Genomic DNA, 24,358 nt, shown 5'->3' with positions numbered 1-24,358 from the left:
ATTCGTCAAGCCACCAATTCGATCATATGTACAAATCTAATTCGATATGCATTTATATGAGACATAAATATTTCAATCTCAATTACAAGCTCGATCGAGGATTTCAATGCATTGTCATTGTTAGATCACATAGGATAGTAACAAGGAGACAGATTCCATTTTGTACACACGTGTGCTTCGTATGTGCATGAACTATGACCATCAAGTACAGAGACGGATCGACGAACCGCCAATATGCGCCCTTGTGAACCATAGCCATCCAACACACAAGTCAACACTGTATCTTAAGTTTAAGGATTGTCTACATAAAACCAAAGCATGAACGATTAGATATTAACCATGCTAAAAGCTTCCATGTTGCTAACCATTCAAAGCATGTCACATTCAGTGAACTTTTCTAGTACAAGCACTTGTATTCTAACTCGGGCATCGCAATACCCAATGACTTGTGACTCATCATTCCCTTAAGTATCAAATACTTAATGGTGAAGTTAAGAACACATCGATCTCAACAGGATCATTGATATCCATTCACCGATCCATCGGCCGATAACAGTTTAAATATTCGCTCTAGGCGTGAACCCGTCACACGTATTCTCAACAACTCAAGAATAGTCCAGTCACAACCGATCTTATGGAATTTATTCATATATTTAAATAATTGGACAAATGAATAAATAAATCTTTGCCATTAATTAAATAAGAAATTGAAAATACAATAAAAATCCCTAATATGTAACTATTACATAGTTATTTTAGGGCATATATCTGATAGCATTGTGATCTAACTCTCGTTCCGCCATTTCACCTACGACCCTAATGAAGCAGTACCAGGCAGCCAATGATATTCCAAATCATTAACTGATCAGAAAGCACAAGGATTCCCAATCTCAGCCCAAGACCGTGGAATCTCACTGTATCTGTACCGATCCTGTAGACGATTTGATCCGAGTACGTGGTCTTGCTGAGGATTGGAGGACAACAACTAACTGGATGTCTTCATCATATAGATGGCAAAGTGCGGCGTCAACCAACAGTAGTCCACATATCTTTTCAAAAGTTTTATGCAAGCTTGCTAGCGCACCTCTTTTCGAATGTTTTCTACCTCGTCACGTGGTCGAACTATTGTGCCATGAGCGATTAACCAACATGTTAAATTAGATATCGTCCCATTCTGCTCAGTATCCTCGAGAACATCAGATGCACTCTGGTCTGCTGATAACATAGGAAAGCACGAAGAGAAAGAGTATTTCTGCTAGCTAATCTTTCCACATGTAACCATTATGTTTGAGAACAATCCAACATCAGAACTGGTTATCCGTTCTACTTAGAAACAGCGCCGTTACAGATGCCGTGTCCAGTGAATTACGTAGCTCTACAACGCCTCGGCCTGTGTACTTAACAAGGACAAACAATCCACTACTGCCAATCCAGAACAATCGGTGGATTTCCTCCCATCCCAGTTGCAAATAAGAAGCTTGAAAGAACAACAGAAAGGGAAATATAGATGATGGGACAAGTCACACAATTCATGCATTAAATTTCAGGCCCCTACCAACCTAGTTAGATTTTCATTATTTTAATTTCTTGTGGTAATCTCTCTCCATTAATGTTCCCTTTTTTAAATTCTTCGTTCCGTTTCGCTCAAATAGTTTTCTTTGGGGTGAGGGTAGACGGGCACCCAACGAGCAACGGTCGTCCTTATGATAATGACACATAGAAGTTGAGCGAACAAATTGTATGCGAATGGATTGGGTATTCTTCCCTTCTTTTTAGATGCTTTTATGCTTTGTTTGGTGAATCATGTGAGTGGAATATAAATTATTGTGTTTGGTTGTAGGGCTGGCAATGTTTGACATGAACTTAAGATATATAATTTTCATAGTATTAATTAATGAAAATACATAGTGTTTTTCAGTGATCACTTAGACAAAATTACAAAATCTGATTACGACATGTGAATACGAATTGTCGGCCCTATTTGGATGTAAGAACAAATGTTGTGGGAATTAAATTGAGCGATAATTTATTGATAAATTCAATTTACATCTAAATTCAGTTAATATAGGCGTACCGGAATAACATTATTAGAATTAGAGTTGAATGGTGCATTAAAATTAATATTCCCTAATTATAATATCCAAATCATTAATTATTTGATGTCGATTTTTTTTTCCATGAAACGAGGAATGGAATCATGAAAAGTGGAGGAAGGTGTCCGGTCTATCTTTTGAGTTTTGAGGAATCGAAGACATGTTAGCCCAACAACCTTAGCCATGAAGCTCGCATGACAATCTTCTTCTCCAACTCAAGCCCTATCCCTCAAGAATCCATTGACAAGAACGAAAACCCACGTCGGGAAAGAGGGGAGACAGCGATTTCAGGCGAACTTGCATCCCCCGATTTGGAGCCCTGACCACTGCGCCCACCGCCCGCCACCGGCGGTGATCTTCGCCGGCACCTCCAACACCATCAAGGTCTACGGAGATAGGTAAATTCATTGTCCCTGTAATCTGCGAAGGTGGGTCATGATTTGTTTGGTTGGAGTCTTTCAGTGCTGACAAGTAGTTGGACTTGATGATTCTTTCAAATCATTTTCATTGTCCCTGTAGTCTAATTGAATGCACTTCTCAATTAGTTGATTGAGTACGTCTTTCGGTTGAATGCGTTTGTTTCGTTCCCTCTGAAATTGGACCCTGCTTGTACGGTTGCGAACTCTGTAATTCACGAGGGAATTGTAAATGCAGAGCAGAGTAGGGGATTAGGCGCTCTGTCACGATGGACAACATCGTAGATTCCTTGAGCAATGCGTACCAGGAGTTCGTCGCAGCTGCGGCGAGTGTTCTCGAGGCCAGGGAAGCGTCCGGGGCCCGGAAAATAGCTGCCATCGATGCTACCCTGGAGAACTTCAAGCAGCACTGGGAATTGTTCCGGGTGGCGTGCGATCAGGCAGAAGAGTTTGTGGAGTCGGTTAAGCAGAGGATCGGTTCGGAGTGCCTGGTGGATGAGGCAAGCGGCCCTTCAGCGGGAAAGCCTGGGCAGGCTGCAGCACCCGGCCTGCCCCCCATAAGTGCAGTTAGGTTGGAGCAGATGAGTAAAGCGGTGCGGTGGCTTGTCTTCGAGCTCCAAAATGGTACTGGCACCGCCGGCGGAGCGGCACATACGCATTCCACACCTTTCGATGCTCGATTCTCCGAAGATGCAGCTCAGTAGGTAACTCCTTGTTTGATACTTTTCCTGATAGAGTTGAGCAGGTTGATTCACATCTTATTTAGGATTAACAGATTGTAAACCGTTGTTGTAGTTTGAGGTCAAAGGCCTGTTTGGTGCCGTGTCTATATATTTTCGCTCCCTGGTCTTCAACAAAGATGCATCTATGTCCGTCATACTTTCGTGCCGCGTGGAGCCTTTTTTTTTTTTTTTTTTCTGTTTTTTGTAAATTTTTAGTACACTTAGCTTCTCCATCTGAAGGGACATTTCTCTCGTTCTGCAATTTGATGCCTTTGAAATGGATGTATGTTTTTCTTACTTTTCTTATTGTAAGATGCGCGGCTGTAAACTATCTGTCCCAAGCACTTCTTTTTGTTTTTGTTTTTTTTTTTTTTTCCAGATGTGACTTAGTTTTCAATTGCCTATTCCTTGCAATTGAAAGGTCGTGTTGGTAGTTGGCACAGCCGGAATGCAAGTAGTAGTTGCGTTTTCTGCTAAAAGACTGATAAATTCTTAACTTGCTTCTGCTGTCAATATTCTACTGATCTGCAGCTTGGTGCCAGAGTTCATTGTTATTGCCTGGATGGGATACCTGGGAAGCACAACCAATAGATGATTTGGGTGATCGGGGCAGGGGTCGTTGGGTTGCCTCATGATCTCATCGTGTGCATCATCGTATTTACACCATCTGCCAGTGAAACTTTTATCAATATTTATGAATCGACATGGAACATTCTCTCACGAAGAAGACTTCGTAGCCAATGGCTGTTAACTTTAGCTGCAGTTCAGGTACAGGTGGTAATTGGTGCTAGTAAAAGCAGTGAGAAGGAAGTTAGATATCAGATCTAAGGGAATTGCTTCTTATTAAATTGGGGCCTTCGATAGGTTAATTTCTTGGTCCTTTGCTAGTTTGACATTAATTTTCTCAATTTTCTGTGTCAGATCAATTGTTCGGTGGAGTGACATCGTACTCTTTCTTGGATTTTGGTGTCACTTTGTGACAATTGGTTGACTACAGTGAACCATTTATTTTGCTTGCCATGCTTCAGTTTAACAAATGTCATTTACTGTTCTTGGTATTTGGAAAACTGGATTTGTCTCCACTCTGGCACTCTGCCTTGCTATATTTTGTTCTTTTGTGCTTCTAGATATGCTTCCAATCTTTGGTGGATGTACTCTTTTCTAGCAAAGGGTGCATCCATTCAAGTTTATGAACCTCTCGGTCCATTACCGTCAACTACGAGGTCTGGTGAGAAACAAGCATTAGGCATGCAGGGCACTGCACAAGCCATTGAGTATATTTGGACATCACCCATTTGCATTCCAAGTAGCGTCCTTATAATCTACCATGTCCTAACGCCTAGATGTTTCCACGAAATCCCTTAATGTTTGTTACATTCACAAATACTTAGGAGGGTGTTTCTCTATCTTCCTTTGGTAATTGGTTTTGAGTGCTTCAAACTAAGACAACTCTACTTTAATTAAGTTGTGTGGCTAGTTTTAAGTTTTGAGAGTAGTTGTTATGCTGCATAACAAAGAGGGGAACTATTACTCTCTGTAGCCAATATATTGTCATAGATTTGGCAACATTTCTCCAGCAGATGTTATGATTAGCCATGAGAGAATCTTTCAATTGGATTACCCCAAAACAAATGTGGTATATTGGGTTATCTGACACTGATATCTCCTTTTAAGTTTGGAGAAATATTCAAGGCGGCAGGAGGCTTCTATAATTCCCCGAGGAACCGTTTCCCTTGGGGGATCGGTTCTGTCCTCCAAGTTGAGGACCCGACAATTGACTTGGTGAAAACTTACTGGCAAGTTCTCTCCCTCACTAGCGGTGGTTTCGCTTCCATTATTGCCAACTTCGAAATGGAGCATAGGCTTCTGGAGCTGGTCGCAACTATCAATATCAGTGACCCTTCTTTTACCAGAACTCCTGAGTTCACCGCTTTTTGTACTGATTTCATGGTGCAACTAACGACTGGGATGGATAAGTATAAGTCCAGCCATGATTGTCTGAAGCATCTGACCGAAACCGGCAGGATGGCTGCCTACCGAGTCGAACTCTTGGACCATCAACAGGAGAAGCTCCGTCAACATTTCGAGCTGTATGAAGCTCTTCATATTGAAGACCACGGCATCCAGGGAGAAATTCAATCCATTGAAATTCAACTCGCAGAAGCTCAGCATCGGGGCAAGCTTCATCGGCTACGTATGACAGATATGAAGTCGGCGGTCAAGGTCGAAGAAGAAAAGCTGAAGGAAGCTTTCCAAGCTTCAAGGGACTATACTACCCAATATGCTCGGCATCAACCCCTCTGGAGGAAATGTTTTGGGGGACCTTGCCGAGCGCGAGGGATATTTCAAAATGGCTAGGCAATTCATAGAAGAATTTTTCATCTACCTTCTAGCCTTGTACTGTGGTTACCCCATGAATGAGATGACTTTTTATCCACGCACATTCTTTTCATAAAGATATCCCACGATTTAACTGAAGCAAATCCCCGACTAACAAGGGATTTCTCTGAGTATCTGAACTTACGAGACAGTGAGCTTAAACCTAGGCGGCAAGATCACGTCACGCCTTTCAAACATTCGACATATGGCAGTCCTCGCGGCACGAGATGTACCCACCCCATTTATTTCCAGACGGATGCTCTTCTCGCATCTATTTAAAGCGATTGTTTCTCACTGCAACCTCATTTCTTGCCTTTAGCTATCACCATCTTCATGGCTCCTCGTTCTAGATCTTCCAGCTCAAGATAATATCGCTCCGGTGCCTACACTGGAAAGTTCACTACCCTCACTCCTCTTCGATCCTTGCTCCTCGCTGTTAGTGACTACCTTGACGAGGAATTAGACAAGGCTGTCCTAGGGCCATATTTCAAAATTCTTCCACCCCCATCTTGTTTTGATGAGTGTTTTCCTCGGCCAATGGAAGAACGACTTCCCAGCCAAGGGGGTATCCTAATAGACCGTCAATGGTCTCCTGACGACATGCGCCTTGCTCACTTCCCCATTTTTGACGGAAGGTTCTACCACTGGTATCAGTGATGGGAACCCCAAAAGGAGCAACTACGGTGGAGGTCAAGTATTTCTCGAGCACTTGTGCTCTGCTATCGCTAAAGTCACGTTGACTGCAACATGATCGCTAGTCTGTGTGCATTTTGGCCACCATCCATTCATTGCTTTTTCATCCCTGTCGGGACTATATTGATGACCCTTTTAGACCTGTACTTTCTCCCTGGTCTTCCCCCGGATGAAGAGGTCCGAATGACTGGCGGTACTATCCCTCCATTTCTCAGTGAACTTCCTCTTGAGGATTTTGAGCCCGATCGTTTCCTTGACCTATTTGCTCAAACCATAGGGGAAGTCACCAACGAGAAGCATATCATCTTTCTTCTTTACTGGCTCTTTCAGTATGTATTTTGCCACCCATTTTCGTACATTTCTCTGGAATTCAGCCATTATCATCTCTCATTCGGCATCAACTTTGCCCTTAGCCAAACAATGCTAGCTGCCCTTTACAGTGGCATCACTAATTTCCAAACTTCTTTAGTAGCTGAGCACCCGGATCCTTTTCTAGGTCAACTTTGGATACTCCAAGGTTGGATCCAACTTTATTTCCTGATTCTTTTTGAACGGGTCAGTAACATTCCAATTCAGTGGCAAAACATTCGTGCAGGATCCCCGCCTTCATTCGGTATGGTCGTTAATTTTCTGCTGTCGCAAACTTCAAGTGCCTGAAGGAACAAGTTCATTTTGTCATTTTCTTCGGCACCTGCTCACTGTGATCATGGTGTATCGTGATTTCTGTCCAATATTTTCAAATCATTTTCACCCTGATCATCACGACATCTCGACCGACGACGGTTTCTGGGACTGCATTCTCGGTACAGCTGACCTTTGCCTCGATTTCCCAAACTAGGAACACTTTCAACCTGGATTTGAAGTGTAACACCCCTAACATTGCACAAAGCAGTTCGATTAATGCAGGGCATACTAATGCCTTGTATTGTCTCTCTTGCCTTTCCTTTCCCAGCAGTTCGATACCATTACACTCGTGAAGTTTTTCGCTGCTAGCGAGAGATTGAAGAGTTCTTTGTCAACCGATGCGTGCACTTTTGGCCATGCTGTCCATCCTGACAACACTTTGGCTTTCGCCTAATGGTGGGGCTCTTATGGCATGGCATTACTCCCTTAACATGCGGACATGATAATGCAAAGGGTGGCAGCCAACTCCTCCTTTTCTGACAAACCGGGATTCCAAGGAAACTTTACCTGTAACCTGATATCTGGCCAAGGTATGTGTTATCCATTTTGTCTTATTCTTTGAGGCTCAAAGCTCGCTATATTCACTTGCACTTGTTCCATACAGCAAGCAATTCGTGACCCAAACACAACCGACATCCAGCAGCAGGTCAAGGCGCTCTCTCCGATTAAGCTTGATACGACTGGGGCGTTTAACCTCACCCCGACCAATCCAGACCTTCCTCCAATCCCGACGATGAGCAAACTTCACCCGCGGTTCCTACCCATTTAGACAATTGAAGGAAACTGATGAGCATGTTGTCTCTGGGGCTTTCATGCATAGCGTCCCAATCAAATGTTTTCGGTCAGTTCAAATTCCTACTTGAAACTATGAACCTGCTAACCGGCACTATCCCTTGTCGTGCTTTCTAGCTCGCGTTTAGGGACTTTTCCCTTTCCTTTGCTCACAATCTCTTATGGTTCAGGAACAACCAAGTCAGTATAGCAGCAAAAAGGGATGCAACTATAGTTTTGGGATCAAGATTCAATCAACTACGTGTTGACCAATAAAGACACGCTGCCCTTCTCAGGGATGTCAATTTCTCACTCTCCTCATGCCTGAAGCTCAAAGACAAATTGAACTTGCCGAAGCCACAGTTAATCTAGACATTGAGTTAATTCGCCAGCAGCAAAATATTGTACAAGACCTTACCCGGGACTGTGGGGAGTCTTTGCCCGTTACCCGTAGGGAAGTTGCACAGCAATCTCTTTACTTTGATGTAAACTCATGTCTAGAGTCTAGGTTTAAGACCTTTGTTTTAATCTTGGAGCAGCAATTCGATTTCCTGTAATTAATGGACTAAGTTTATGTTTATTCCATTTCATTCAACTCTTATCACTGAACATATAAACTATACTTCAAAGTTCAAACCTTCCAAGCGATTCTCGGTAGTTCTTAGTATAAATCAATCATACGGCGTCGCCTCAAAGTGGGCGAAAGGGCTGGTACCAACATCTTATTCACGCGTGAGTTCGGCTACGTGTGTGCCTAGTGGTGACCTTTCGCTCCCTGTAATACAAAGAGTCGCTATGGCCTAGTGGCATCCTATTCAATACTGTGCACCTACCTGTCTCCATGTGAAGTACATGCCAAAATGATGTATGCCACATAGCACGGAATTTGAAACGATTCAGCTCGCGCCGCTTGGATCTCTCCCGCGTGTCCTGCCATGATGGCGTTTTTCTCGGTAATTCAAAAAGCCGGCGGTTTTACCCACGACACATCGTATCAATCAACTCAACTTTTCATGGATCATCATTGTGACGTTTCCCTTATCTGTAACTTGCTATAAAAATCGAAACTAGGCGCAAAGCAATCAGCACTTTCACATCCTTAGTTTCAACTCCTCAGTCATTTGTCCTCCTACCCTCATCCATATTTTCTCGGCAGAAGCCTTGGCCTACTGGGAGAAAGTAACCTCCTTAGCCGAGGTTACGCTTATATTGCCCACGGATTTGGATCCCCTGTCATAGAGGGTTAATGGCAGGGGTGACATAGAATAAAATCCGGCCGTCCGTTTGAATTCGAAGGTTGAGATTCGTTCACGTCATCCGAAGAGGGGAGCTCAAATTTGAGCGCACGAAACCAGCATTTCTAAATAATAAATTAAAAAATCTAATTTCCTCTCTCCTAAAATCTTACATATCGACGCCAGCATCCTCTCTCGTTCCCTTTTACCTCTCTCAAACTTCCTCCATCCTCCTCCTTTTGCTCCAGTGACGCTTCTCTTCGACGCTCAGGTCCGCGGAACTCTCAAATTTCCTCCATCGTCCTCCTCCTTTTGCGCCGGTGGCGCTCCTCTTCGACGCCCGCATCCGCGGAACCGCCGTCGACTTTCCCGACACCAAATCCAGGGGCGCATCGGTGGCTTCGAAGCCGAGCACATATCCATCTCTCTAAAAAAGATTACGACTCCGTGTGGATCTCCTCGATTACAAGTTGGTGCTCGATCGACTCTTCTTTTCTTCAGATTTAGTTTCTATGATTTGGCATTCTTGAGAAGTTTTTAGGGTTTTTCGGTTTAGCTCATGTTGGTGAGTCTGGCCTTTGCTTTGCTCTGCATCTAAATGTCCGCCGAAGTCGAGGCTGGATTTTCGAGGATTGGCGCGGATGAGTTGTAGAAGCACCCGATTGGTGCGGTCTTTGTTGTTTTCCTTGGTGAAGAACAGAGAGGAGGAAAAAAATTATTGAGTGTTGTTAGAATCAGCACCGTTTGAAATCTTTAGTTGAATTATCGGGCCCTGTTTTTTTAGAGGCCTTTTATCATCGTTCTTACGAGGCGATTTTCGTTCTTGTGCTTATTTTGATTCATTCAGAAAGAAGGAAAAAAAAAAGGTACTTCTATGGCGGTGTATTATAAATTTAAGAGTGCAAGAGATTTCGATTCAATTCCTATGGACGGTCCATTTATATTAGTTGGTATTTTGAAAGAAAAATTTTTCGAACCAAAGCACTTGGGCGGGCAAGGTGATTTCGACCTTGTGGTAACTAATGCTCAAACTAATGAAGGTGGGTTTCTTGCTTCATGAATCAATTAAAATTTTTTAACAATTAAGGCTATCAAGTTTGGAGAGAGCTATCTAGTGGGGAGCTGTTTGTGTGGCCTTTTGAGTCTAATATTGGTGATGTTTATGCTGAACTTGTCGAGGCCGAAATGATTGTGAGTGAGGTATTCATAGCGTTAGGGCCTGGGTTTTGGCCTGAGGTAGCAATACCCGCCGATCCCGAGTCTTTTTGTCAAATGAACCGTGGTAGTGTTTGTGTAGTGAGTGCTAGCAAGTGATTTGCATGTTGTGATCTTTTTTTTTTGTTTTTTTCTTTGGGGGGGTGTTGAGGGAGGAGGAGTAGGGTACATTCTCCATGATTAACATCACCTAATTTGACATTTGAGGGGAAATTGAGCTCTCCGGAGAAGCTTTTAGAGGCCGACTCGATGATTAGTTAAGGCTGGGCCGAGGGAGGAGGAGGGTACTTTCTCCACGAGTCAATATCACCTAATTTGATATTTGAGCGTAAAAGAGCTCCAGGGAGAAGCTTTTGAAACATTCATGCTTATCTTAGCAAGCAATTTAAGTGCAAACCTCGGGAAGCAATACCACCATCAACTCCATTCCATTGATGTTTCTTTTCCATCATGCATATTTTATTCCCTGCAAGGAGTTGTTTTTTGAATTCGAGATCACCTTCACATACTCGTATATAAACACGTGTGGAATGGAGTTGATGATGGAGGAGGGCCTTATCCATATATATTCTCTCCGTTGCACTTTGATACTTTTAGGAATGCGGATGCTCGATTTATAAGTTCAAAGCTTGGTTGATTGCCAATCATTAGAAAATTTGTTGCTTCATCTATTGGTTGTCGCATTTTATTGGTTCCGTAACCTCTCAAATGGTTCAACGAACTTGCTAATCTCACTTGATTTTGTTCGGTGGATAATTTTTTAGGTTTGTCATCAAGGTGATTACTTTGATGTTCACAAGAATGCTTTGTAAATTGAATGCTAATGCCCCTTGGTGTTGTATGTCACTTCTCTATGCTATTTTAGGTATGTTGAAATGCCGAAGGAATACTATGTTGTTTTCAATGGCCGTAATATTGGCATATACAATAATTGGCCTCAAACTGAAGTTCAAGTAAGTGGTTTTAGTAAGGCTAATTACAAAGGATATAACAATTGGGAAGCCGCAAAACAGACGTACTTGAAATTTTTCAATATGAAGGAGTTGCCAACGACAATTCATTTACCTACACGATTTCCTCCCAATAATAAACATGTGAAGCAGGTATGTTAGTTCCTTACTTTTGTAATAAGACACTTTAATTTTCCAATGGTTTAGGGATATAACAATTATATGGTTTCTTGTTATGTCTAATCAAGACGATGATTGTCCCAGTGGTTGTAGCCGTATAATTAGAGATCCGGAAATGGAGTTGGAACAAACCCGATTTGAGCTGGAACAAACTCGAAGGGAGCTGGAACATAGCCAATGTTCGCATCGATTGACTATACAAGAATTGGAACATACTCAAGGTTCGCTTCAATTGACTATACGGGAGCTACTGAATGCAAGGGAGGTGAATGACAACTTCCGAGATATGATTAGTGGCTTCAGGAATGTTAACATCGATTAGAAATGCTTCTTGCATTATTGTTTTGTGGAAGATGTAGCTTGAACTTATAGGACGTGAAAAAGATGTTAGTATTTGCATTTATGCCTTTGTAATCACTCAAAAGTACATGCTACCTTGTTTCTGGAGATTTAGAGCTTCTTAATGAATGTTACTAAGTAAATGTGACTACCTTTTATATTTGGTCCTCTCTCTGTTAAAGATTCTTTGCATACGGCTTATACGCTCATAAAGAAGAATGACTGGTAATGTGGCGGATAGGTTTTCATGTTTTTGTCGCTGGGAATTGTTTGTGTTTTTTTTGCAGGGCAAAGAATGACTTAGTGTTTTTTTTTTCTTAATACAACCTACCCTTGTTGAAGTTTTTCCCTCTAAGTCGCAGACGTGTTTTTCTTTTTCATGTCCCCCATTCTATTTTTTTTTTACTTTTCTTTTGTGAAAAAAAAAAGGTTTTCGATTCTACGAAAAAAAGGGCTTCGCATTAGAAAAGTGCGAAACATGAATGAAAACCGAGGTCAGATACAAATTATATAAACGACGCAAGTTTGCACAAAGCGGATTACCTTTTTTTTTTACTTTTCTTTTTCATGTCCCCCTTTCCATTTTTTTTTTCTTTTCTTTTCATGTCCCCCTTTCCATTTTTTTTTCTTTTCTTTTATGAAAAAAAAAAGGTTTTCGATTCTACGAAAAAAAGGGCTTCGCATTAGAAAAGTGCGAAACATGAATGAAAACCGAGGTCAGACACAAATTATATAAACGACGCGAGTTTGCACAAAGCGGATTACCTTTTTTTTTTACTTTTCTTTTTCATGTTCCCGTTTCCATTTTTTTTTTTACTTTTCTTTTATGAAAAAAAAAAGTTTCCCATTCTACACTAAAAAGGGCTTCACATTAGAAAAGTGCGAAACATGAATGAAAAACCGAGGTCAGATACAAATTATATAAACCACATGAGTTCGCACAAAGCGGGTTACCTTTTTTTTTTACTTTTCTTTTTCATGTCCCCCTTTCTATTTTTTTTTCTTTTCTTTTATGAAAAAAAAAAAGGTTTTCCATTCTACGAAAAAAAGGGCTTCGCATTAGAAAAGTGCGAAACATGAATGAAAAACCGAGGTCAGATACAAATTATATAAAGGGTTAATACCATGGAAAACCCCAAACTGGTACACTTGTGACAAATTTACCCCAAATTATTTTTTTGACCACAAAAAACCCCAAACCGGTACACCCGTGACAAATTTACCCTAAACTAGTACACATGTGACAAATTTACCCTCCGTTAATTTTCATTAGATTTAACTATCAAATTGTTGATTTAGTGACATGTGATAGTTGATGGGTATACCAATATGGGGTTTTAACCCTCTATTTGTTACAGGTTTATCAATTTGAGATAGGCGATCTTCGGATCCGACAGGTACGGTCTCGTGGAAGGCAAAAGCATTAGAGACGAGATCTTCGAGCCATCGTCTTTCTTTGTAAGATCGAAGACTTGCTTTCCGTATCATTGTTACCAGGTTATCCCCATGGTCTCCTTGGTCAGGATCTTCGCCTCTGGCTACCCCTAAGGCTTACCTATTTATGTCAAATCGTGAACCTCCTTCCTTCAGTAGTCTCTTCTTGTACGATGACACCATCCATAGCGCACGGATGGGTGGAGCATCAAGGGTTGTGTCCTCCCATACCGTAGCGGACCAAAAGCCAAAACAAAGTGCCGATTTAATGGGGGGTGAATTTGTCACATGTGTACCGGTTTAGGGTATTTCGTGGTCAAAATAATTAGTTTAGGGTAAATTTGTCACAAATATACCAGTTTAGGGTTTTTGGTGGTAAAAAAAATAGTTTGGGGTAAATTTGTCACATATGTACCAGTTTGGGGTTTTTCTTGGTCAAAAAAATAGTTTGGGGTAAATTTGTCATAGGTGTACCGGTTTAGGGTTTTTCATGGTATTAACCCTTATATAAACCACATGGGTTCGCACAAAGTCGGAACAAAAAGTCATCTTTAAATCCAAAACACAAGAAACATATGAGCAACAAAAGCAGAAGAGAAACAAAAACAAAAAAAGAATAAGGGATCAAATGGTAGTGAATGGAAAACAAAAAACGCAACCGGGTCCCCCATTAAAAAAACATTGACTAACAATAAAACATCGAGTATTTTGTCAAGCATGAAACATTAGGAAGTAACAATACACAACTTAAAACATTAGAAGAGTTGAAAAGCTTCGGATCAACAGGAGGGAAGGATGTGGTTGGGGGAAGACTACCACAAAACCAAGCTTCGGATCAACGTTTCCCATTTTGACAGCTTCTCTACATCCATCAATCAAAGAGTTGAAAAGCTCGATCTATGCTTCAACCAAAGCTGCAGCAAATGATCCACGATCCTCCGAAGCAATAAAATTTATTTGATTATCATTTCCAAATTTCATCACCTACATAATCGGAGAAGCAACATGATGAACATACTTCCCACCTTCTACTAATATGGAAAAGAAAATCACATTTTTGTAAAAAGATTTTTGAAAGAGTATCTGTTTTTTAAATCATTTTCCAGCAAGCACCAGATTGAGTGATATCAAGTAACAACAAACATTATGTTAATAACCCAAATAATGATCAACAAAGACAATGAAGAGAAAGAAGCCTTTCGCTCACATTAATTGAATAGTTCTGCAGTCACAGAGATACCCATTCTTACAAATTTCAGCATCTTCCAACCACCAAACCTAAACAAGAAATAGCATGTCCCTTATGATTCTTAAGGAAAAAATAACCCAACTTGTAAAGATGTATCTGCCTTTGAAAAATTCTCCTGGAGATTTGCAAATAAAAGGTATAAGACATCCAAGGAAGGAATGTAACAGCACTAGCCCTCAAATCACCTAGCAACATAGAAAACTTCGTTTTCAAGCATTAACAATTTATTTGCAAGCCAATGCCAATAGTACCGCTACAGCCACCTTCTCCAATAAAACATTATGCAAGAATAGCCAAGTTACTTTGAACCGATGAAGATTTTTTAATTTCGTTTCCCTCAAAACTTTAGGAAGAAACCTCTCTAGCGGGGTATGATAATATGACATCAAACATTCCTTAGAATCTATGAAGTAGATGAACTCTCTGAGACAAACAACAATACCCGAAATCGTAGCATCTTTTTGAAATAGATGAACTTCAGATGGGGCCGTATGTTCTAAGTTCGAGGGGAGCTGGTGGGGTTGCATAACCAGGCTCGTAAGCCTAAACATGCACAATGAAATGTCCCGAGTGTTAATAAATATGAAAAAATCTGCCCCTTACAAAGTGAAAACCATTAATGCATACAACAAATCCAAAACTTTCGCAAATAGACATAACAAATCAGAAATTAGCATGCATGATAAAATGAACATAATAAGATGAACATAACTTATTGCAAATAGAATAGTGCATTACCCGTTACCAAGCGATGTTATCATGGAAGGCATATTGAAGTCTCGTGGTGCCTCAAACGTACTAAGTAGATTACTATAAAAACCCGGAGAGTTATTGTAACTTCCAAGAACTTGAGGTGCACAAGAAGCTTGCGAAGAAGCTTGAGGTGCGTCTCCTTGCTTCTTTCTTTTTCTTTTATTTTTCTCTAGACAGCTCTTATGTCGCTTTCCTCCTTTGCGTCCATCTTTCTTCTTGAGGCCCGTATATTTTGCAACAAGACTCATATCTTCACTTAAGCTTGCGAGATTTCTCTGAGATTCACCTCCAAGTGGCATTTCATCGAGAGATTTGTTAATGATCAAGATCATCTTCTTGATAAATTCATATCTCCGAATAGTTTGTGAGCCCTTGACTGCTATCTTCACAAACTCGGGACACACCTCTCTATATCTATCAAGAACATCCATGTCACCATTCCCCTAAACAAATATATAGAATTTTATTAGAAGTTACCAATAAATTAGAATACTAAATTGAGTACAAAAGAATATAACGATAATTTATACCCGAGTATCTAAACCATGCTTCTCGAGTATTCCATCTCTTGCTTCACGTGTCCATCTCTTCAAAAGGTAAGCACTAGGAATTAACTTTATGTCCAAGTTATCAAGCACCTTCAACGCATGGCAACATAATATCCCAACGGTCTCAAAATGATTACAAGCACAAGTTACCACTTCATTGCTTGGGCCGCCCGTGACCTTATACTCTGGATCATTTGTACCAAATGAACCAACAACATATTCCCGCAAGATACCCATCTCATTACGTTCCTTGATAACCAGGGATAAAGTTTTCATCCATTATGTCTGAAAATTTTCAAACATTGAAGGTGTATAGACCTTGCTTGCTTGCTGCAACATAGGTGATGTCCGACACAAAATTGTGGGCAATTTCTCTCTAGCATTAAACTCAGCCTATAACTCTTTGTACCGCTTATCACTCACAACCTTATCAAATCTCTTGAAAAATCCATTTAGATTTACATTACACGCAAGATAATCCTTCAAATCTCCATTCAAACTCTCACTCAATTGTGTACTACGTATCCCTAAAGTCACTGTAGATTTCATATGACATCTAGCCCACTTCTCTTTCAACCTATACAGATTTTGAAGCCAAGAATTATCAGTAGCTTCATATGTTGAAAGTAATGAATCCCAAGCCTCCTCAAATTTTTTCACTTCTACATATTCATAGACAAGCTTCTTTAAATCAGTCAAAAAATTAGATCCATTCCTCATTAAGTGACCAACATTTTTCATAGCATTTTGCATTAGATGCTATGTACACAATCTATGTCTTGTCTCGGGAATCACCTCTTCTAATGCCTTCGACATTGCTGCATCTTGATCAGTAAAAATTGTTGCAGGCCTCCTATATTTGTGTGCCCCCAAGAATGTCTTGAAAAGCCATTTGAATGAATCTGCGGTTTCATCATATAAAAGTGCAGCCCCAAAAATCACAAGCTCTCTATGGTGATTGAATCCAATAAATACACCGAGTGGCCTATACTCTTTGTTGGTGGAAAATGTTGTGTCAAAGGTCACAACATCACCAAAAAGGGCATAATCAATAACCATTCTAGAATCCGCCCAAAATATGTTTGTTATTTGCTCATTACTATCAAGTCGAACAGCATAAAAGAAAGATGTGTCTAAGATTTGTCGTTTTTCGAAATACTTTAACAAACATCCTGCGTCCCCAAACTCCATGTCTCTCCCTCATTTAGTGTGAAGATAGCTTTTCACATCAACCCTCGTGTAACCTACGTTTTCTCTTCCCCCAGACCGTACACTAGACAAGTCATGTCATTGTCTCTGTGTGAGGCTTGCATTGTTAGCCAACACAATTTGCTGAGCTTGGACGTCGCTTATTTGCCTATGTGATCGTATCAAGTGAGTACACTCTGCAAAGTGGAGTAGATGGGAATGCATTGGCTCAAAATCATACACAAAATATTTACCGCTCTCTCGAACTAATTTGATTCCCATTCGGGCATGACAGTCCATCCTCGTTTCGGGCCTAGGCTTTTTTACTAATTCCAGCCGTTTATCTTTTTGTCGATGTCCCTCTTTTGCACAACAAAAACGTGTAGAAGTTATGGAACCATCCTTCCCTTTGTTAGTAACTCTCCTACGTACACCAAAACCAATTTTTAATGCATAGATCTTCCAAAACTCCCATGCCTCATCTACATCAATAAATTCCATACCCATTTGTGGAGTTCAGTCATTACTACCGATAAAATCACACAAAAACATAGTGGACAAAGTGACGTCATTAGACAATAAACTTGAATAACAAACAATAAAACAGAAGAAAAACTAACATACTTTCATGAAGACATTACTTATCTTGTGCCATCATCATCCATTTGAGAGGGAGTCTCCATTTGAGGGATAATTTCGCTGCTAGTACTAAGCATGGTAGTTACTACTCCCTCCATATCCATTTGAGAGGGAGTCTTTCAATGCCGGTGTATGAAGGTAGTTTATCTTCAAACTAAGAAAAACGTCACTTATCATTAGAAGTTAATTTATCAAAGCTGCTAGAATGAGAGAGAAAAGCACAAGAGACAAATTCCAACCAATAAGTCGTTTGAGAAAAGCATCATTTCTCATTAAAAGCATCACTACTATAGGTATGCTGATCTAATCTCAGGAAAAGGTTGTAATGCTTATAAAGGGGAAAAAAATATATTATTCATTATCATGCTAAACTTCCCTTTACAATTGTCATTTATATATATATCAAAAGAAATGAAGGCCTACCCCTAAGGTACATTCTACCAAGACATTGTCCGAGGTAGGGTGTTATAATTTTTTACATTTTTTACATTTTAACGAACAACTACTGAGAGGATTCTTAAAATGCTTCTCTCAAACAAACTAACATAAAAACAAAACAAAGAAAAAGATGAAACGTCTTCTTTTCACCAAAAGAAAATTTGTTTTAAGAGGAGCATATAAGTAACAAATACTAATCACTAAACATTATATTACCTGGCCCAATTGCAATCACCCCAACTTTTAACCCACCAATAGCAGAGAGTATTGCATCGGGAAAAAACAAGAAAACTATGAGGACATGGCCTACAATGATGATGTAGACCTACAATTCCAAGTGAATAACTCACATGTATATTGAACATCCAAAAATACATTGCCTTAAAAGACATTTCAAATACACTGCATTTGGTTTCTAAGCCGGCGATTTAGCATTTGGTTTCTATGATTCAGCTTCTCCATAGAGCTCTTCGTCTATTTATGGCATCCCCGGACAAAGGTATGCACCGAGGATTTATGTCTACTTCATGTCTCATCCAACGCAGAATTTGAGAACTTCTTTTCGAGTTCATGATCTTTTTGCCCCCCTTCAATCATGTTTGAAATTTCCAGGGCACACAAGTACATCTACAGACTACTTCTTTCAGCCATACTTGGCCATCCATGAGAAGGTCATCAACCGTAACTTGCTGGAGCTGAAGGTGATGGCGAGGGATTATGCGATTTCGATGTGGCAAAAGGCAATGAGCTACGGTCGATAAATTTTTCTTTCAAAACACCAACCGATATAAATGGATCATCCATAGGAATTGAATCGAAATCTCTTGCACTCTTAAATTTATAATACACCGCCATAGAAGTATCTTTTTTTTTTACTTCTTTACGAATGAATCAAAATAAGCACAACAACGAAAATCGCCTCATAAGAACGATGATAAAAGGGCTCTAAAAAAAACAGGGCTCCGATAATTCAACTAAAGACTCAAAACAAGACGAGATAATTTTTTTCCTCCTCTTTGTTCTTCACCAAGGAAAACAACAAAGGTCACACCAATCGGGTGCTTCTACAGCTCATCCGCGCCAATCCTCAAAAATCCACCCTTGAGTTCGGCGGACATTTAGATGCAGAGCAAAGTCCCATACTCACCAACATGAGTTAAACCAAAAAATCCTAAAAACTTCTCAAGAATGCCGAATCATAGAAACGAAATCCGAAGAAAAGAAGAGGAGATCGATCGAGCACCAACCCGTAATCGAGGAGATCCACACGGAGTTGTAATCGGCGGAGAGAGAGATGGATATGTGCACGGGTTCGAAGCCACCGATGCGCACGGAGTCGTAATCTTTTTTAGAGAGATGGATATGTGCTCGGCTTCGAAGCCACCGACGCGCCCCCGGATTTGGTGTCGGGAAAGTCGACGGCGGTTCCGCGGATGCTGGGGTCGAAGAGGAGCGCCACCGGCGCAAAAGGAGGAGGACGATGGAGGAAATTTGAGAGTTCCGCGGACGCCGGCGTCGAAGAGAAGCGCCACCGGAGCAAAAGGAGGAGGATGGAGGAAGTTTGAGAGAGGTAAAAGGGAACGAGATAGGATGCCGGCGTCGATCTGTAAGATTTTAGGAGAGAGGAAATTAGATTTTTAAATTTTTTATTTAGAAATGCTGGTTTCGCGCGCTCAAATTTGAGCTCCCCTCTTCAGATGACGTGGACGAATCTCAGCCTTCGGATTCAAACGGACGGCTGGATTTTATTCTATGTCACCCCTGCCATTAACCCTCTATGGCAGGGGATCCAAATCCATTGCGCACTATCCAAAATAGAGGCGGAGATCTTCTCACTGTTGAAGGATGCGGATATTGCTCCTATAGAGAGCACAAAACTGGAGAGAGAGTACCGGATATTCCCAACCTTCTTAATCAATTTCTTGAAGGCCTACCGACACAGTCACCAAATGATCACTTCGGCTCGCATCGCAAAAGCCCATTACCAAGATCGGGTCGAGCGCCTAGAGTCGACCAGCTTTATGGATGACAACCACAAGAAGGCCATTGATTCTGCCAAGAGCAACTCTCGTTGCTGGCTCGGGAGAGGAAAGAACTTGTGCAGTACTTGGCCCTGACCAGGGCCTACTTCGACCACAACCCGAGCAACACCATTATGTCATTTCGATGTGACTGGTTGAAGGAGAGGCTAGAAGACCCAACGGTGGATATTGCCCCCGGGAAATCTTTGATCGAGAATCTGGAGTTTACTGCAAAGCACCATGAGACCAATGCGATCAATCTCAAGGAGGATTGCGATCGCCTCTGTCTCACATCCGCAGATCTTGATTCCCAGAGTGTTCGGTGCAGGCAAAGCATAATTGTCCTAGAGAGCCAGTTGAATTCTTTGTACTGGCCATCAGGGCACAATTTAGCTACAACTGCCCGCCCCAGTAAATGTGTTGTACGGCCCGGTAAATGAACAGATGAAAGACAAGGACTTTTGTATGTTTGTGTTTACTCCTCTCGTTCTCTCATTTCCCACATAGTAGGATAAAACGGTTTAAGGTATTTTCTATTGATAGACCGAGGAAATTCACTTCCTTCAATGTCCCTCTATCGGTACACGTTCTCACTAATAACGTCAGTTACTTGGTAAGTTCCATCCAAAGTTGGGATCATTTACCGAACGTTTCATTCTTAGTGTTTATCTATAATATAGTTTTTCATATTAAATCACCAACATTGCAAGGCTGTACCTTAACATGCTTATTGTATGCCTTAGCAACTCTCTTTTTTTTTTCGCAATAACATGATTTAAAGCCGTTGCTCGTATAGATTCTTGTCCATCAACTCATTATACTCCTCGGGTAGAATATCACTTTGCAATTGCACTTGAAGCGATTGAACGGTTATTTCTAGTGGTGTTACAACTTCTTGTCCATACGTTAACATAAACAAGCTCATACTGGTGCTTGTCCTTCCACAACACTGTTGACAATGCAGTATCCCACTCTCGGAGATTTTCCTCCAAGTGTCTCTTAATAAGATTCACTATAATTTTGTTGGAGACTTCGGCTTGACCGTTAGTTTGCGTGTAGTATGGAGTAGAGTATATCATTTTGATACCTCAGGACTGTACAAATTTGACCACTTCATTGCCAATTTGGATTAGGAATATTTTCAAAATCAAAGAATATATTGGATGGCATATCTTGTTGATTACTTTCCTAGGTTTGAAAATTCTGAAATCTGTGGTCCATATATCTTGATTTGTTTCCATAAATTCAAAATTTCCAAAAAAAATTAATAAGATACGGTTTCTTATAACCCTCGTTTAATTAAATTTTTGAGAGAGGAACCCTATCTCATGGATTATGTGAAATTTAATAATAAATATTTGAATCAATTGCATCATCTTCTTATATCACTTTAAATTCCAAAAACATATAGAAAGTACAAAAAAAAAAATGCATGCTGCATATCATATAGGTTAGAATGCATACTTTGATGTGTCACATAGTTTGTTGCATGCATCTAATCATGTCATCATTTTTGCTATGTCATCAATCCCACGTCATTTTATTTGCATGCCATTTTATTTGCCATGTTATTATATTTGCATGTCATTTTTGTCATGTCATATTTGCCCGTCATTATGCCATGTTATTCATATGTGTCTTGCATTTATGAGTTGTTTTGCATGTCCAGTCATAATTTGCATGTTATGTCACTTGCCATATCGTTTAATAAGAATATAGTACTTGTCATGTCATGCATGTAATTAGAACATATTGTTTTGCATGTTACATTATAGTTGCACTAATATCATGTCATTTTAGATTTTTTAATTGATTAGTTAATTTTTGCATATAGGATAATTTTATATATTTTGCATGTCTTGATTCGCATATTCGCAATGTACATCTTCATGTCATTGAGTATAATTTTCATGTCATTCACAACATAATTGCAATCATACATTGCATACATTAAACAAGAGAAAATCCAAAATAATTGCTCCATTTGAACCTCAAGTTAAACCAATTTAAGTTGCCGAACGCAAAACATTTTTCATGAAATTTGTGGTACCAAAAGGGCGTTAATTAAAAAATTAACCTAATCAAGTCTCCAAACACATTAATCTCTAGTTCGTAGAAATAAAGTATTCTCCCCATGCTTTATTTAGGTTCCTAATCAACCTACCAAAAAAGTAATTAGCAGCGGCTTTGAATTGAAAATCATTTAAACATTAATAATTTGAACCAAAGTTGCGATTTATTCGGACTTGAGAGGGTCCGAATTAGATTAGTCGAATAATTAACCTAACAATCTATTAATCTAAGAATTTTATTCTCAAGTCATGACATCCGGTAACACGAGAGAGAAAATGAAGTGGTGGCGTTTCTTTATCAGCGTTCGGCTTCTCTATGTCTCATAAATCATGGCAAAACTATTCCAAAATAGTGGGCCTCATAGAGAATTTCTTATAAATCTCATTAGGTTAAACGGTTCTGAACATGTTTTAGCACACATGGTAGGTTGTTTGACTGGTGTCTCTATGTGATCGTGACCGTGTTTATGGAGGAGGTTGTGATCTTGATCATGCACGAGGAAGAAGATAAGAAGCCACGTCACAGCACTTGGAGCCCACCCCCCTGGAATGGCACCTCTGGCTCAGTGCAGTCATCTTCAGATCATCCTAGAAAGCAGTCATTTTCACTGTAAGATTTTCCATGAAAAAATGTCGGGAGCTCACTGGACATTCTTTTATGTTTTCAACAAAGCAAGAAAAATCAAGAAAATTCGTGGTTGGATAAAGCATCGCTTCGTTCAAGCGTCTTCTAGATTCTTTAGCTGTACTGGCTCCAGATGCCTCTCTTCGCTTAGATAAAACGATGATTCTTGGTTCTTGATCTCCCTGCGACTGCGAAACAGTTCTCGGTTTCATCATGGTTTCTCGATCCAAGGTGCGCTTTGTGTTCAGGAATCGTTCTCATCATGGCTGATTTCGATCCAAGGTAGCCTTTGTACTGGATTGATTCTGCTCACTGTTCTCCTTTTGTTTGCCCAGAACTTGTTGCAATCGCTCTCCAGCCGCTTGAATCAGACTGCCGGCTTCACCACCTCGACAACGCCGAAAATGCGAGCTCACGCGGTGCCAATCAACAAGAGCGAGCTTGACCAAGTGAAGAAGCGGATGAAGAAGGGGGACTTCGTGCCGGTCTGCGTGGCCCTAGGGATGATCGCCGTCTCCACCTCGTTGGGGCTCTACACGGCGATGGGGGAACTGAAGGACTCCCCGACGGTGCGGGTGAGGAAGTCGAGGAGGGAGACGCTGCCGGAGGTGGTGGAGCCAGAGGTGGTGGTGGAGGAGGCGGAGAGGTTCATGACCAGGTCTCTGTTCCGGAAGATCGCGCACCTTCAGGAGTTTGATGCCGGCGATTCCACCGTCAGCCCCAACTCATCGCCGGACTCCAATAAGGACTTCTCCGGTGGAGTTCGAAGGGCTCCTCATGTCTAGTCTTAAATCAGTAGGGGTTTGAGGATCGAGCTGGTCGGAGGCGGTGGTCGTGCTACGTATATATCAGAATGACGCAACAGTAGCACGACATATACTATGGTATGTGTAATTCCATACATGTGGTACGGATTTAAGGCATTTTAAATAGAACGTCCATAGTCATGCTGATCGACCAGTTCTGTACATATTTCCTCTTTTGCCAGTGGTTTAATGTTGAAGTGAAGTTGTGTTGCTGTGCATTGACAAGAATAAAATGCTTTGTCTTGTAAATTTCTGTAATCGAATCTTGTGAGAACATCTAAGCAAAAGAAGTGCGATTAGAATAAGGATCCAAAGTGCTTTTGTAGGAGCGCAATCCCGTCAGATTTAGACTTCATGGCAAAGAACTGCTTCATTCTTCAGGATGTTCTGATGTTCTGAGGCTGCAGTAGTTCATATTCTTGATGGAGACGAGCAATGTCAGATTACACAGACCTACCACCAAGATTTTCTCTGCCGTAATACAGCAGACGAACCTCCAAGATTTCTCCACCGGTCAGCATTTCAGTCGACTCCCCAATAAGTATCTTAAGCTGCACAGCATTAAGCTCTACTGTGCAGCTTTGCACTGACCGCAGTACGCCGTGGGTGCCTGATCTCTTCTTTCTCTTCCCTTGTGGGTCTCAAGCTCTGATCATCAGCGTCCTCCCTGGAGCCTTCTTGTGTAAAGAGCACCTCACTAAAGGCACCGAAACCTATCATGGGAATCTATCCTTATGGGTCGAGCCGTTAATCGAGGATGAGATTGTTATGAACGTGAATCTTTGAAGAGAAAAAGTAGAAAAAGAGGCGAGAGAATTTTTACAGGAAAAACCCTTCTAAATTTAGAAAGGAAAAAATATCTCGGTGCTGCACTAGGCAATTTTCATTATCAGTATCAGCCTTAATGT

The 24,358-nt window shown here is 40.8% G+C and overlaps 3 protein-coding genes and 1 long non-coding RNA gene across 6 annotated transcripts; all 4 read left to right on the top strand.

Moving 5' to 3' along the window:
- Positions 1-813: 813 nt before the first annotated feature.
- On the top strand, positions 814-24,314 carry LOC125316375. The gene is made up of 3 exons (XR_007199606.1): positions 814-1,116; positions 4,697-4,698; positions 24,301-24,314. It is a non-coding gene; the product is annotated as an uncharacterized LOC125316375 (long non-coding RNA).
- Positions 2,246-3,448, top strand: LOC115729198 (mediator of RNA polymerase II transcription subunit 32-like). 2 transcript variants are annotated; one of them, XM_030659670.2, is made up of 2 exons: positions 2,246-2,491; positions 2,748-3,448. In XM_030659670.2, exon 2 carries the CDS (start codon positions 2,779-2,781, stop codon positions 3,211-3,213), a length of 435 nt encoding a protein of 144 aa, XP_030515530.1. In that variant the 5' UTR covers positions 2,246-2,491; positions 2,748-2,778; the 3' UTR covers positions 3,214-3,448. The 2 variants fall into 2 exon arrangements, with proteins under 2 accessions (XP_030515530.1, XP_030515531.1); XM_030659671.2 differs by having other exon boundaries at positions 2,753-3,436.
- Positions 11,036-11,822, top strand: LOC125316374. 2 transcript variants are annotated; one of them, XM_048284575.1, is made up of 3 exons: positions 11,036-11,311; positions 11,406-11,517; positions 11,560-11,822. In XM_048284575.1, exons 1-3 carry the CDS (start codon positions 11,084-11,086, stop codon positions 11,658-11,660), a joined length of 441 nt encoding a protein of 146 aa, XP_048140532.1. In that variant the 5' UTR covers positions 11,036-11,083; the 3' UTR covers positions 11,661-11,822. The 2 variants fall into 2 exon arrangements, with proteins under 2 accessions (XP_048140532.1, XP_048140531.1); XM_048284574.1 differs by having other exon boundaries at positions 11,406-11,822.
- LOC115729196 lies at positions 22,717-23,638 on the top strand. The gene is made up of 2 exons (XM_030659666.2): positions 22,717-22,875; positions 22,980-23,638. Exons 1-2 carry the CDS (start codon positions 22,858-22,860, stop codon positions 23,427-23,429), a joined length of 468 nt encoding a protein of 155 aa, XP_030515526.1. The 5' UTR covers positions 22,717-22,857; the 3' UTR covers positions 23,430-23,638.
- Positions 24,315-24,358: the final 44 nt, after the last annotated feature.

This window comes from Rhodamnia argentea, chromosome 8, assembly GCF_020921035.1.
Source record: "Rhodamnia argentea isolate NSW1041297 chromosome 8, ASM2092103v1, whole genome shotgun sequence".
Lineage (NCBI taxonomy): Eukaryota > Viridiplantae > Streptophyta > Magnoliopsida > Myrtales > Myrtaceae > Rhodamnia > Rhodamnia argentea.
This window is presented reverse-complemented; position numbering and strand designations above follow the sequence as displayed.